This window comes from Diabrotica virgifera, chromosome 9, assembly GCF_917563875.1.
Source record: "Diabrotica virgifera virgifera chromosome 9, PGI_DIABVI_V3a".
In the NCBI taxonomy this organism is placed as follows: domain Eukaryota; kingdom Metazoa; phylum Arthropoda; class Insecta; order Coleoptera; family Chrysomelidae; genus Diabrotica; species Diabrotica virgifera.
This window is the reverse complement of record NC_065451.1, coordinates 36,459,505-36,474,811: the sequence shown is the minus strand read 5'-3', so window position 1 is coordinate 36,474,811 and position 15,307 is coordinate 36,459,505. Positions and strand designations below refer to the sequence as shown.

General features: G+C 33.0%; 1 protein-coding gene across 2 annotated transcripts in view; it reads right to left on the bottom strand.

The window, feature by feature from the left end:
• The window catches only part of LOC114329385 (transmembrane protease serine 4), a 110,196-nt gene extending 99,884 nt beyond the window's left edge, over nucleotides 1-10,312 (bottom strand). The window contains exons 1-2 of one of the 2 annotated variants that reach the window (XM_028278464.2): nucleotides 10,135-10,312; nucleotides 798-945 (exon numbers count right to left, since the gene is read on the bottom strand). In XM_028278464.2, the coding sequence (XP_028134265.1) occupies nucleotides 798-945; nucleotides 10,135-10,204 (218 nt within the window). In that variant the 5' untranslated portion in view covers nucleotides 10,205-10,312. The remainder of the gene's footprint in view (nucleotides 1-797; nucleotides 946-10,134) is intronic. The other variant, XM_050662031.1, reaches the window with a different exon arrangement.
• Between the last annotated feature and the right edge of the window lie 4,995 nt (nucleotides 10,313-15,307).

The window sequence follows — 15,307 nt, the reverse complement described above, 5'->3', positions numbered from 1 at the left end:
TTAGTTTACTGCAGTAGTTCTTCTTGAAAACTTTGTCAGGTTATGGTTTTATTTGTTTTTGGTGTTTATTTTCTGTTAATGAACTAATTATGTGTTATCGAGTTTAATTAAATTAATTTTTAGCCTTTTAAGGTTGCTTCAGCAGTCTACAAGATTTGGCTATTTGGTAAAGAAAAATGATGCTCATGTACTACTGTGTAGAGGTATTCGCAATAATGAGTTGTTATTCATGATTCTTTTTTATTTAAATTAGCGTTAAATTAAGACATTACGCTGGATAATTTGTTAATAAATTATTTATTAGTTTATATGTTATTTCAGTTTTGAAACATCTTTTATGTATACAGTAAGTATACATAAAAAGTGAAAATTGTATTATATGCTGTATTGAAGACATTGTAATTCTATGAATTTTAGAGAGTTTTCCATTTAGTTTTACGTTTAGCCTATGGGTTAAATTCAAAACAGTTAAATGGAAAAATTGCAATACCAACAATGCAGATACGAATAAATATTGTGTATTTTTAAAACCATAAAATGAAAAATAAATCTAAAAGAAAGGACGTTAAAATTAAGTTTTTTGATATCACTTATTTAAAACGTGGTAAAAATGAAGTCAATTATTGTAGGACAAATTCATGTGACTTTCGACGTCGAAAAAACGTATTAAACTGACGTGGTTTGATTACTTTTCAACGTTTTGTAAACGTTATTTGGTTGCTTGGGATGTTACATATTATAAGATATTTTAAACTCTTATTAATTAGAAAATAATTATTCCTTTTAGATTATTTTACCGTCTAAAGCAGTGAGCTGCTGTAAGAACCGTATCGTCATTCAACAGAGACCCACCACAGGTATGGCTAGAATTATATTGAAGTGAAACTATCCAGGGGTGGTCCTCTATCTTAGCCTCATATCCACCAAATATTCTAAGGTGATTATCTAAAAAAATAACGAGAGAAAAAAAATTAACTGCCACTTTTAAATTAACTTTGATGCCTAGAAATATGCAAAAGTATGTATTTTAGTCTTATAGTATTGTACCTAGATTTGAGCATTGGTGGTATTCTCCATGTCTTTTTTTTCGAAATGTTTGTCATTCTTGTATGACATGCAACAATTCATCTACTGACAGGCCAGTCCATTGATCCAGGCTTCGGAGTCATATGTTTCAAATTCGTTGAATCAATAATATTTTGAGCATGCGACGATAAGACCACATATTAAACGCTTCTAATTAGTTTCATTTTGATGATTCAGGTTTCAAATTCGTAGGGTAAAACAGGATAGGATATAATATTTCAGAAACCTAATTCTTCCAGTCTCAGGTTAAATTGAGATTACAGACTATAGCGCACCCGTGTTGAGCTGGCCCCCCCCACTTGCAAAAATCAAAAAACAAATAGCCCTGATTTATGAGCTATTTATGAGCTCTCATATTCCGCAAACTAAAATTTTTGAGCTCGTTCCACTGAGCAGGAATTTGATACTTTAGTGGGGGGGGGGGCTGAGTCAGCCCCCCCCCACTACTTAAAAATAGGAATATTGAATCGGTTTTTGCGGCAGAATTACGAGCTATTTATGAGCTCTTGAAATTATATAGTTCGATTTTTGAGCTCATCTCCTTCACCCCCAAACAACCCTTTAATTGATTTAACTTAACAGAAAAATGCTGAGAAAACTTAAAATATATCGTATTGCGGATATAATTCCTATAGCTTATATACTCTAAGAATAAACTATTAAATCACGTGCATTTCGATTATTGAGCTACAACCCCTTCGCAAGAAAACCACCCTATCTTCCCGGCTTAAGAGAAAGTTGTACTTAAAATGCATTAAACTAATTATTTGGCGGCTACATATCATTGAATAATTTATAAGCTTGCAATTTATTTTGTATAGTGCAGTCACTGAAGGTAAAAATCAACGATTACCTTAAATTTCGGTGAACCTTCATCGATTTTCACGAAAATTGATCAGTGGTTAGAGGATACGTCAAGAAACAAAGGTGACATGGTACCACCTTGCGCCTTTACCCTGAGGGTGGATACCGCCCCTTCTCGGGGGTGAAAATTATTTTATTAAAAATAACTGCACAAATCAATAAAAGAACAAATTAAAAGCAAAATTTATTAAATAAAGTTAATAAAATAAGTCAATACTTTTTAAGTTATTAAAGATCAAAGATTTTAATTATTCGTGAAAAAAATGCATGTTATGAAGCGGTTTTTCGTAAATCACTGAAAAACTGTAAGTTTTTACAAAAAAGTTAATAGTAGTTTAATTCGTATAGCTTATATTCTAAGAATAAACTCTTAAATCACGCGCCTTTCGATTATAGAGCTACAACCCCTTCGCAAGAAAACCATCCCATATTCCCGACTTAAGAGAGTTGTACTTAAAATAATTTAAATTAATTATTTGGCGACTAGATATCGTTTAATAATTTATGAGCACGCAAAATATACGCATCTCAATAATTGAATTGCCATTTTCTTTCTATAGTGCAGAAGGTAAAAATCAACTATGACCTTCGATTTCGGTAAATCTCCATTCATTTTCACGAAAATTGGTGAGCGGATTTTGATGCTATCAACTTTTTCTGGAGCTCATTTTTGATAGGTATTTCTAAGTACTTTGACAAGTATTTAGTACCTAAGTGTTATAAAAATGCATTTCTTTCCCGTTATTTAAGCTTGAATCCTTAGATTTGAATAGTCGCAGAAACAATATACATTTAATTACCAATAACTTACTTTAAATTAACATTAAAAGGTTTTTCAAGTAAGCAATATATTATATTTTTTATTAGCTTGAATTTTAGTGACGAACACTTTTTTGTAAAAACTTACAGTTTTTGAGTTATTTATGAAAAATCGCTTTAAAGGCCTGGCTGAAAGACTTCGGTCGATGGCCTTTTGGTACATTGTATCAATAAAGTATGTCTCTCTCTCTCTCTCTCTCTCTCTCTCTCTCTCTCTCTCTCTCTCTCGCTTTAAAGCATGCATTTTCTTTCACAAAAATTAAAATATTTGATCATTAATAACTCAAAAAGTATTGATTTATTTTAATCACATTATATAACAAATTTTGCTTACAATTTGTCCCTCTCTCGATTTGTGGGGTTATTTTTAATAAAGTAATTTTTACCCCCGAGAAGGGGTGACATATACCCCAGGTTAAAACCCCAAGTTGTTATTGTTAATTCTTGAAAATGAATGGAGATTTACCGAAATCGAAGGTCATAGTTGATTTTTACCTTCAGTGACTGCACTATAGAAAAAAAAAGGCAATTCAATAATTGAGATGCGTATATTTTGCAAGCTCATAAATTATTAAACGATATGTAGTCGCCAAATAATTAATTTAAATTATTTTAAGTACAACTCTCTTAAGCCGGGAATATGGGATGGTTTTCTTACGAAGGGGTTGTAGCTCTATAATTGAAAGGCGCGTGATTTAAGAGTTTATTCTTAGAATATAAGCTATACGAATCATAGGCGTAACCAGGGGCGGTTTTGGGGGTTGTAACCCCCCATTGGGATGTGATTTGAGCTCTATACGCTTAACACCATAGCCCTCAAAGACCTTCCAGTAGTTTTAACCCCCCCTTTCAGGTAGTTGTAACCCCCCCTTAGGATCATCCTGGTTGCGCCTATGATACGAATTAAACTACTATTAACTTTTTGTAAAAACTAACAGTTTTTCAGTGATTTACGAAAAACCGCTTCATAACATGCATTTTTTTCACGAATAATTAAAATCTTTGATCTTTAATAACTTAAAAAGTATTGACTTATTTTATTAACTTTATATAATAAATTTTGCTTTTAATTTGTTCTTTTATTGATTTGTGCAGTTATTTTTAATAAAATAATTTTCACCCCCGAGAAGGGGCGGTATCCACCCTCAGGATAAAGGCGCAAGGTGGTACCATGTCACCTTTGTTTCTTGACGTATCCTCTAACCACTGATCAATTTTCGTGAAAATCAATGAAGGTTCACCGAAATTGAAGGCAATCGTTGATTTTTACCTTCAGTGACTGCACTATACAAAGTAAATTGCAATTTACTGATCTAAATGCGCGTAATTTGGAAGCTTATAAATTATTCAATGATATGTAGGTTTTCTTGCGAAGGGGTTGTAGCTCAATAATCGAAATGCACGTGATTTAATAGTTTATTCTTAGAGTATATAAGCTATAGGAATTATATCCGCAATACGATATATTTTAAGTTTTCTCAGCATTTTTCTCTTAAGTTAAATCAATTAAAGGGTTGTTTGGGGGTGAAGGGGATGAGCTCAAAAATCGAAATTATATAATTTCAAGAGCTCATAAATAGCTCGTAATTCTGCCGCAAAAACCGATTCAATATTCCTATTTTTAAGTAGTGGGGGGGGGGGGGCACTAAAGTATCAAATTCCTGCTCAGTGGAACGAGCTCAAAAATTTTAGTTTGCGGAATATGAGAGCTCATAAATAGCTCATAAATCAGGGCTATTTGTTTTTTGATTTTTGCAAGTGGGGGGGGGGGGCAGCTCAACACGGGTCTATAGCGCTAAGTTTCATAAATACTTACATTGCAATTTTTATATGAGTTTTAACCTATACATCAGTTAATTTTTCACTGTTGACAATTAATGACGTAAGATTTTGCCTTATCACCAGAGACCTAATATTTATTTTTTATTTTAGCGTATGGCTTAAGTACATCACAGAATACATTTAGATTTATGCATTATACAATGCATCACAAACAGATGTCCAATTTTTTTATACATTCGATTGACCCTTCGGTTGCTATTACGAAGTCTATAAGGTCGCCTGTGTGTGCTCTGCGTGGGCAGTCCTGAACAATGTGACTGATCGTCTGTCTTGCAGCGCCGGAGTCACAAGAAGGCGAGGGGAGTTTACCCCATCTGTAGAGGGAGTCGGCGCATCTTCCACAGTTTGTTCGAATTCGATTAAGTGCTGCCCAAATCTTACGGGGACGTTCAAATTCGCCAGGTTTCCCTATGGTGTCCGGTAGACTATGGTAATTCGGATCTGTCCTACTTTCCCAATCTTCTCCCCATCGGGTATTTAAGTCAAAGTTGGATTGCTGCAGCGCTTGAGCAAGGGAAATAGTAAGGGAATTATTCAATAATGGTTCTGCCACAAATACTCCAGAGAAATAAGGTTTTTGTCGGGACACTTGAGCAGCCAGGCTCCAAATGGATTTTTTGGGTACTATATACCTAATACATTATAAATACAAAAATGCCCGTCACAGGTCGGACGAGAAATTTAGTTATTAACAAATAAGCGTCAAAAATGGCAGTTTTTTCATTTAAATCGCTACAGGTAAAAATACGGTAATTAAATATCTTATTTATAATATTTCTTCTTCTTCTTCTTCAGTGCCTTATCCGGTCCAGATATTTATAATATTCCTCTTTTAGAATATGAGCCAAGGTTTAAAATGGCACTTTTTGAATTTTGGTCCGATCATTTTTGGCTTCGGAAATTGCAAAATAATACTAAAATTTAGAAAATAAAGAAGTTGCTATAACCTTTGCGAAAATGACCTTAATACTTTCATATTGCATGAAAAGTTGAGTAAAACAGTGCGTATAATAATCAAAAAATTTTAGGATGATTTGTCAATTAGTTTATATTTTATTCAATTTGTTTATCCCAAAGGGCTTTTTTCCCAATGTTATTGTTCAGAAAATAATAATGATATAGCAATTCTGTGGAAACCATTTGATAGAAGAATAGTTATATTTTCAAAGTGTTGAAAAAAATCATTAAAAAGTCGTTTTTAATATTTCGAAAACATTTTACTAAAGTATAGTCATTTTTGGCTTATAAACAATTTGAATAGCTTTGTTAATATTGACTGTAGAGTAAATTTACTTTGGATTTGAAAAGCTGGTATTTTTACACGAATTTAAAAAAAAACTTTTTGCCTATGTTAATTAGGGTCAAAGTTAGCCACATAGCCACTTTGATTATTTAATTCACAGTTACTTCTATATACATACTGTTATGATCTACTTTTTATTACTTTTATATCAATTAGTCTTTATTTGATAACTCCAATTAATTATTTAATCAATTATCGAATTGTCGCAAATCATACAAAAATTTAAGAAAAAATCTCAGGGTGCCTTTTTATAATAAAAAAAAATATCTTAATTATCTTATGCTATACTTATCGTCTCTCGTGGTTTCAGTATCTCTTAGTTGGTCCTTATCGGAAGAAAAATAGGAAAGGGAAATAAATAGAAATATAAAATAAGCATACAGAAATATCTTTTAATATCAAAATCAATACTCTAAAAATCGATCAATTAAAACCTGTGGACATAGCTGTCCGAATGAAATTTTTACCACTTAAATTTATTCTAGTTCAAATAAAAATTTATCGGTTTGTTTCCGATGACTGATAAAACAAGCTAAACAAACAAATTTAGGTATTCGCAAAATTACTTATACTTCCTATTTAATTTTTGAAATATTGGAATCTTAATTCATATGCTTTTACTCAAATTTTTAGTTTCCGAACATAAAAATATCTTTCACATAAGTTGACTGACCTTTTGCTTCACTCACAATGATGTCTCCTCTTGACCCAAACAGCTCTCCATTGTCGACTATGTTAGGCTACCCATCAAAGCGCTCTCCGTTCTTAAGCTTCAATCCAGCAGCATACCAGCACTAATTCTCCAAAAAACAACGAGCCAAGCCTCTATTAACCAGTACTCGATTCAAACAACTCCAAAATTCTCTCCTCTCCTTCTAACAATAATACAGAATCAAAGAGGTATTCCTTCTCAATTTGAACTGTCTCTCGTTCCACTTTTCAGCTCCACTCTCCACTATCAAACAACCACTGGTACTTGCTTTTTAACTATCCACGAAAACATTGACTGCTCTTCCGCGATGCCGATCACATAATAACCCTCTTTCCAAAACCATCTGAAAAATTCAACCTTCTCTCCTTCCCATTTCAAATTGCCAAACCAATCAGAGACATTTCTTCTTCCCCATTCTTTTCCTCATTCGAAAAGACCCACGCATACTTTAAAAAATATTCCTACCATCATAATAATTACTTTCGGGAAATTCTACAAAATTTACTCGGGGTTAAACAAAAAGAGATTAAAATTCCAAACTTTCTTTTACATTATTTTCTAAAGATATCATTACCTGTGGCTTCTGGCCTCGTGCATAACACAGCACCGTTATAATCTCCAAATACCCTGAACAATTATTGTCTATTCATATCACTTTCTTTCCTAATGTATTTTATTTTTCAGGGAAAAAAACTCATTAACGATAACCCACTTCTTAAAAACTACTTATAATAAATAGTTACAAATCAATATACAGGGTGTATCAAATTTATGTGCCCGCGTTATATTAAAATTAATAAGGTTTTTATTCTATCTTTGATTGATAAATTGATACACAATAATACATAAAATTCTCCTGTAACAGTGTTAGTTACCATACTACTCCGAAACGGCTTGGCTGATTTTTATGAAATTTTCCACTTATATCCTATAGGACTGAGAATAGCCTTTAATCTATTTTTCATACCCATAAGTTAAAAGGGGAGTTGCCACCCTGACGTTTTTTTTTTATTTTTTTGGACAAAATTGTCTATTTTAATTTTATATCATGTAGAATCAAAAAATACATACAACTCTTAATTTTCACCCTTCTATCACCGTCCCCCATTTTTTAATAGCCATCTATATATTTACATCTCTAAAATTCTCGTGTCGCAGTGTTAGTTGCCATACTCCTCCGAGACCCCTTGACCAATTTTTATGAAATTATATAATGTATATTCGGTAGGTCTAAGAATCGGTCGTAATCTATTTTTTATATTCCTGAGTGATAAGGGGGGTTCCCCCTAACATTTTGTAATGTTAGGTGGGGATATGTGTACATAGCGTACTCTATAAGACTACGAGTACATACAAATTTAAAAAATTATGATCAAAATCTATCAACAAGCTCCGAAGATATTAATCGCAGCATATGTTTGAAGAATCAGTTTCATTTTTTGAGTCCACGGATTTCAATAATTCCCCTCCACCGACCACGAATCGATTCTGTTAGGACGTCAATTTATAGTTTCATTAACCACTTTGTTGAAGTTCAAAATATATACCTTCATCTTCAAAATGCCGCTAGTTAGGTTGCTTAATTGATATAAACAAAGTAGCCGTCAATTAAATAAAAAAGTGGCTAACTTTGACCGTAATTAATCTAGGCAAAAAGTTTTTTTTTTGAAAATTCGTGTAAAAATACCAGCTTCTGAAATGCCTTAAAGTAGATTTACTCTACAGTCAATATTAACAAAGGTATTCAAATTGTTTATTAGCCAAAAATTACTCTACTTTAGTAAAATGTTTTCGGAGTCATAGAAACGACTTTTTAATGATTTTTTCAACACTTTAAAAACATAACTATTTTTCTTTTATATGGTTTTCACAGAATTGCTATATCGTTATTATTTTCTGAACAATAATATTGCGAAAAAAAAGCTCCTTGGGATAAACAAATTGAATAAAATTTAAACTAATCGACGAATCGTCTTAAAATTTTTTGAGCATTTTATGGATTGTTTGACTCAACTTTTCGTGCGATATGAAAGTATTAAGATCATTTTATTTATTTTGCAATTTCCGAAGCAACAAATGATCAGACCAAAATTCAAAAACTGCCATTTTAAACCTTGGCTCATCTACTAAAAGAAGAATACTATAAATAAGATATTTAATCACCTTATTTTTACCTGTAACGATTTAAACGAAAAACTGCCATTTTTGAACCTTATTGGTTAATAACTAAAATTCTCGTCCGAACTGTGACGGGCATTTTTGTATTTATAATGTATTAGGTATATAGTACCCAAAAAACAATTTGCAACCTGGCTGTTCAAGTGTCCCGAACATGGTACGTATATTTTTGCCTTATTTCCCTGGCGTAAAAGCGACTAGATAGAACCTGGCCCTACTTCAAGATTAAAACTTAAATACAGGTATAATATGTAGATACGTAGAATAAGGTGAGACATCACTGGATGTCTATCCTTCACGCCCAAAACCAGTAACACATTTACCTAACACTGTAATGATTTATATTGTGAATAAACATAGTTATATAAAAAGAATATATTATGTACTATTGTAGGTATATTTCTGCATATAAAAATTCAAATAACACCATACAATTTTAAATAGTAATTATTAAAACGATCGAAATTATCTACCGGAACAACACAATAAAAGTAAAAGTGGACGATGAATTAACTGACCCAATTGAAGCCGGCAATGGGATAAGAGAGGGGGATCTTGAGTCCTTTATTGTACAAGCCGATCATGGACGAAATAATAAAAAAGTAAGCACTAAAAAAGGATACCAAATGGGAGAAAAACAACTTAAAATATTCTGCTATGGGGACGATGCAATACTAATCTCTCAAAGTGAAGATGATTTACAACGTATGCTGCACCAATTCAACATAATCGCCAGAAAATAGGATGTAAATTGGAGCTGGAGGGTCAGATAATAAAACAAGTAATGGAGTTTAAATATCTAGGCATCATACTATCCAGCTAGGAAGGATCGAAACAGAAGTGGAAGATCAAGTGAATAGAGCAAACAGAGCCGCAGGTTACCTGAATGACAATATGGAGAAATAAAAATATCGGAAAAGAAATGAAAGGCAGAATTTACAAAACAGTCATCAGACCAATAATGACATACGCGGCAGAAACATGATCTGACACAGAGAGGACAAAAAGATTAACAACCCGTCGAAAAAGAGAGATAGAGCTAGTAGTACAGATATACGACGGAGATGCAAGGTGGACAACATTAATAACTGGGTAAGAAACAGAAGGGTAGAATGTAATGACCACATAAGCCGAATGACAACAAGGCAGAGTAGTAAGGACAATGAGAAACCGTTCCTCAATAGGAAGACGATCAGTGGGAAGACCACAAAACGATGGAACGACGACTTACTAGTGGCAAATTGAAAAAACAGACATGTCTACATAAAAACCAGAGTAAGAAGAATTTTAAATAAATTATGAAAGATTAAGTACTAATATTTTAACTTACCTGCAAGAGGATTGTTGTTAACCAGTAAAGTACAAATTAATAATGCAATACTCCATGTAACATTTTCCATTTTAAACACGAAAATCGTTCCAAATTTTGAAAATATTAGATATTTAAGAAAATATGGAAGTATAATGTGTAAGGTACTGTGCCGCACTCTTATGTAGTAACTTAGCTATATTTTCATGGGTTATAAACCAGAGAGTAACCCACGATTTCGTGTCAAATTTTCACGAAAATAAAATAAAACCAAAAATATCACTTTTGACGCAAAACATGGGACATGGATTATAAACCAAATAAAACGATTTCATATCAAATTTTCACGAAAAGAAAATAAAACCATAAAAAATCACTTTTGACGCAAAACATTATTTTGTATTGCGCTTTTATGGTTCCTAATAGTCTAGTCGCAACATAGGGGGTCCCGTGGACACTTTTAGTTCGCCGCGATTTGATGGTGATATTATAGGTTTTTTGGGTCGCTGAATCCATTGGAAGTGGTCTGGAAGCCCAAAGGTGGTGCGTTTATAGTTATTAACAAATTATGGTAAAATTAGGTGTTTTTTAGGAATTATTAGAAGCCCTGTAAATAAATTGATAGTGTTAAGGTCTTCTCTGGTGTATTTTTGGTCGGTGAATCGAATGCGACTAGTCGCGATTACTCAAAATATGTTCTTATTTTGTTAATAACAAAATAATAGTTTATTCGCCCAAAAGCTCGAAATGCGCTATCTATAGCAAGTTTGTAGTCTTTTTCATAGTATTTTTATACGCTAAATCGATTGCCACTAGTCATGATAGCTTAAACCACGTTCCGACTTTGTTATTAATAAATTATTGCAAAAATAACGGTTTATAGTACGTTTACTCACGGTTTCTGCTCTAAATTAAAAAAAAAACACTTGGGTTGACATGAAATATGGCATGAAAAAAGAAACCTTTAAAATAATTTCGGAAGTAGATAAACTGATTCATTCTAAGCAACCTTTGTTCTATACAGTTTTTTCACTAAGTCAATACTTTTCGAGTTATTTGGTTTTTTTGTTGAAAAATAAACATATTCACTCGCAAATAACTCGAAATATATTGACTTCAGTCTGTAAAAAAACTGTATAGAACAAACATTGCTTAGGATTGATCAGTTTATCCAATTCCGGACTTATTTTAAAGGTTTCTTCGTTCACCCCCGAAACGGAATGAAACTCACCCCCAGGATAAAAGCACACATCGGCACAATATCACTTGATTTGTTTGACATGTTAGCTACGTGCATGTCAAATTTCATGTCATTCCAAGTGGTTTTTTAAAATTTAGAGCAAAAACCGTGAGTAAACGTACTATAAACCGTTATTTTTGCAATAATTTATTAATAACAAAGTCGGAACGTGGTTTAAGCTATCACTACTAGTGACAATCGATTTCGCGTATAAAAATACTATAAAAAAGACTACAAACTTGCTGTAGATAACGCATTTCGAGCTTTTCTGCCAATAAACAATTATTTTGTTATTACCAAAATAAGAACACATTTTGAATAATAGCGACCAGTCGCATTCGATTCAGCCACCAAAAATACACCAGAGAAGACCTTAACACTATCAATTTATTTACAGGGCTTCTAATAATTTCTGAAAAACACCTAATTTTACCATAATTTGTTAATAACAATTAAACGCACCACATTTGGGCTTCCAGACCACTTCCATTGCGCGAACCACATCAAATCGCGGCGAACTAAAAGTGTCCACGGGACCCCCTATGTTGCGACTAGACTATAAGCAAACAAGTAAAAATTTTATTGTGTAAGACCAAGGTCAGTTTAGGGGATCGCAGGAATAGAAAATGTTGAAAAATATTGAACTAGTCTACATGGTGATGTATAGTGAAGTTTCCCCTATATATACGTTGACAATATAGGTTACAATTGAAACAAGGTAGGGAATAAACAACATTAGAAGATTCCTGTGTCGTGAAGGGATCCTTGGTTTTTGTGCATAACCTAGATACCGTCTTCACATTCCTTGTTATAATTTTTAAGCCATCAACATTTTTGAAAATGTTAATTATCTTAGGTGTTAAAACAGGGATTTAGGGCCAAAACACATGAAAAATCCAAAAGTTATTTTAAGTAGTATTATTAAATTAATTATTATACCTACATAGATATTTAATCTCGCATGTATCTGGAATTTCATTTTTTATATCGATTTTTAATAAGCTAAGATTTGTATTGTATTTGTATTAGGAGGTTATTTATGTATGATGTAAATCAGGGGTGGGCAAATACTTTTAAGCGCGGGCCAAAATGAAATTTTCAAAATGTCTCCCGGGCCGTAGAACTATAACCGCATAAATGTACGCTGTGCACATGCGAATATATTTGGTGTAGTTTTTTCCCTGCCCAAAAAATTATTTTGACCAATACTATAAGTACCATTTTAAAGCAGTTGGACAAAGAAATTTGACTTTTAATAGATAATAGTAATACATACCCAATAAATTGTCTTACTTGGGTATACATTCGAACAATTTGTACCCAGTAAAATTTGTCACGTAATATTTAAAGAAATATGTTCCATTCTAATAGTCCTAACAAAGATCCAGATAAAAATAAAGATATTGAACAAATGGACAATATAAAATACTTATGAGTCTGGATTAGGGAATATCTAAATCCGAAATCAGAAATTCGGTCAAGAAACAGCCTTTTTGAAGATGAGAAAATTTCTAAGTAAGCAAAGACTCAATCTGCAAGTCATATATGGAATCGTAAAATGTTATAACCAACCACTCTATTCTTCTTTATCGTGCCAAAGCTTGGATTGTTAATGTTAACTTAATGAGAAAGCTGGAAGCGTTTGAGGAGATGTGGCATTTTAGGAGATTTTTGAAAATACCATGGACCGATTATATTATGAACGAAATAGTGTTGCACAGAATGGGAAGAGACAGAGAACTTTTGATTACCATCAAAAGGAGAAAAACAACATATTTCGGGCACATACTTAGAAATAATGATAAGTACGAGTTATTACAACTGATTATGAAAGGTAAAATCGAAGGAAAAAGCGGTCTTGGTAGACGATAAATATCCTGTTTGAAAAACATTCGCGACTGGACCAGGTTAAACACACAAACGCTATAAGAAAAGCAGAATATAAAGACGAATCTGTCGCGAAGAGTAAGAGAAATGCAAATTCAATTCTATGTAGGCAGTCGACCCCCGCTTTATAAAAGTATGTTGGGTACTTTAAAGTAGGCTGTTCGAAATTATACTACTCTCTATTATTTATATATCTCAATATCAGAAACACGACTCGACATAGAGAGGACAAAAAGATTACTCGAAACAGCGGAGATAAAAACCCTTCTAAAAATCGATGGTAAGACTCTATGGGACAGAGCTAGAAGTACAGATATACGACGGAGATGCAAGATGGATAACATTAATAACTGAGTAAACAACAGAAGAGTATAATGGAATGACCACATAAGCCGAATGACACCAAAGAGGGTAGTCAGGACAGCGAGAGATGGTTCCCAATAGGAAGACGATCAGTGGGAAGACCACGAAAACGATGGAACGACAACTTACTAGAGGCACATTGAAAAAAGACAGAGTCATGTCTATACAAAAAGAAGAAGAAGAAGAAGAAGAATAATAACATTTATATGAACACTACATACACTAATACTGTTGATTTCAACAAAATCGCATAAAAGATATTAAAAAAACGTTGCTTGCGGGATTTTTCAACGGGCCGGATAAAGTAAGCAAAAGGGCCGGATGCGGCCCGCGGGCCGGCTTTTGCCCACCCCTGATGTAAATGGTATATATTTTGTTTTATCTACCTTTAAGGAAAGCTTATTAAACTGAAACCACTTCTGAATTGTAGCCAAATCTTTTTCGGATTTTTGTTTTCCACGTACGTATTTGTATCTTAGAAAATAGCTGTGTCATCTGCAACATTTATTATTTTACCGGAGATGTTCAGTCTGAAGACGTCATTTAGGTATGTAGATATTAAAGAGAGTTATCTGGTCCTAAAACTGTTCCCTGCGGGACTTCGTAAGACATAATTTTATCTTTCCTTTACTAATTTCTTCATCTATAGAAATATGTTGGTGTCTATTTAGAAGATAACGTTCTAGAATATTATATGTAAGTCCACTTATACCATATTTTTTAAGTTTATTTAGGAATATTTTATGTGAAATAGTGTCAAATGCTTTTGATAAATCTACAAATATACAAAGAGCTGGTCTTGCATTATCAAGAGCTTTGTAGAGGTTAGCTGTTAGAGCACATATTGCATCTTCAGTGGATTTTCCCTCTTGAAACCCATACCAACATTCAGATAGTACCTATATGTATGCATGTTCAGCGATCCCAAAAAAACCCTACTAACAAAATCTGGCTCTTAATATATTGATCTTGACATATTTATGCACTTTTGGATGCATTCAATGCATTATAAATGCAATTTTTTTATTGTAGACTTTTTTCCTGGCACCATGCGCCATCCTGAATACAATGCAAAAAGTGTCATTAAGTCGATAGGTGCTATAGTTAAAAATCAATTTATTTTTTCCTAAGTGCCTGGTTTAATTCGAAGAAATTTTTATAACATTCCGGATCTCTCCATTCTAGTTCTTCCAATAATGTTACAAGTATAACAGGGTGAGTCACCACTAACGGAACGGAAGATTACAGCGAAATGGTATAAGATTTGAAAAAAGTTTTAAATTAGTAGTTTGTAACTTGATAAAAGCTACATTTTTTAATCTGCGTACCAGTTCCTTTCATTCTCCTCTGTTTCTTGCTTTGTTTTTCACTTCCCCCCAACTTAAGCCGATTCTGTTGTGTTCTCTGGTTACTGTTTTCTTCCAAGTATTATCTGGTCGTCCCCTCTTCCTTGTACCCTCAGGTTGATATTCGAGTGCTTGTCTTGTGATGTTACTAGGATCTTTTCTTAACGTATGGCCGATCCACTTCCATTTCTTCTGTCTGATTGTTGCTATTATACTGGTTTGTTTCGTTCGTTTCCATAGTTCTTCATTTGTTATTATATTAGGCCAGTAAATTTTTAAGATCTTTTTTAAGGACCTATTTACAAAAGTCTGTTTCCTCTTTGTTGTGGTTTCATCGTGCTTCCAAGTTTCTGCTCCG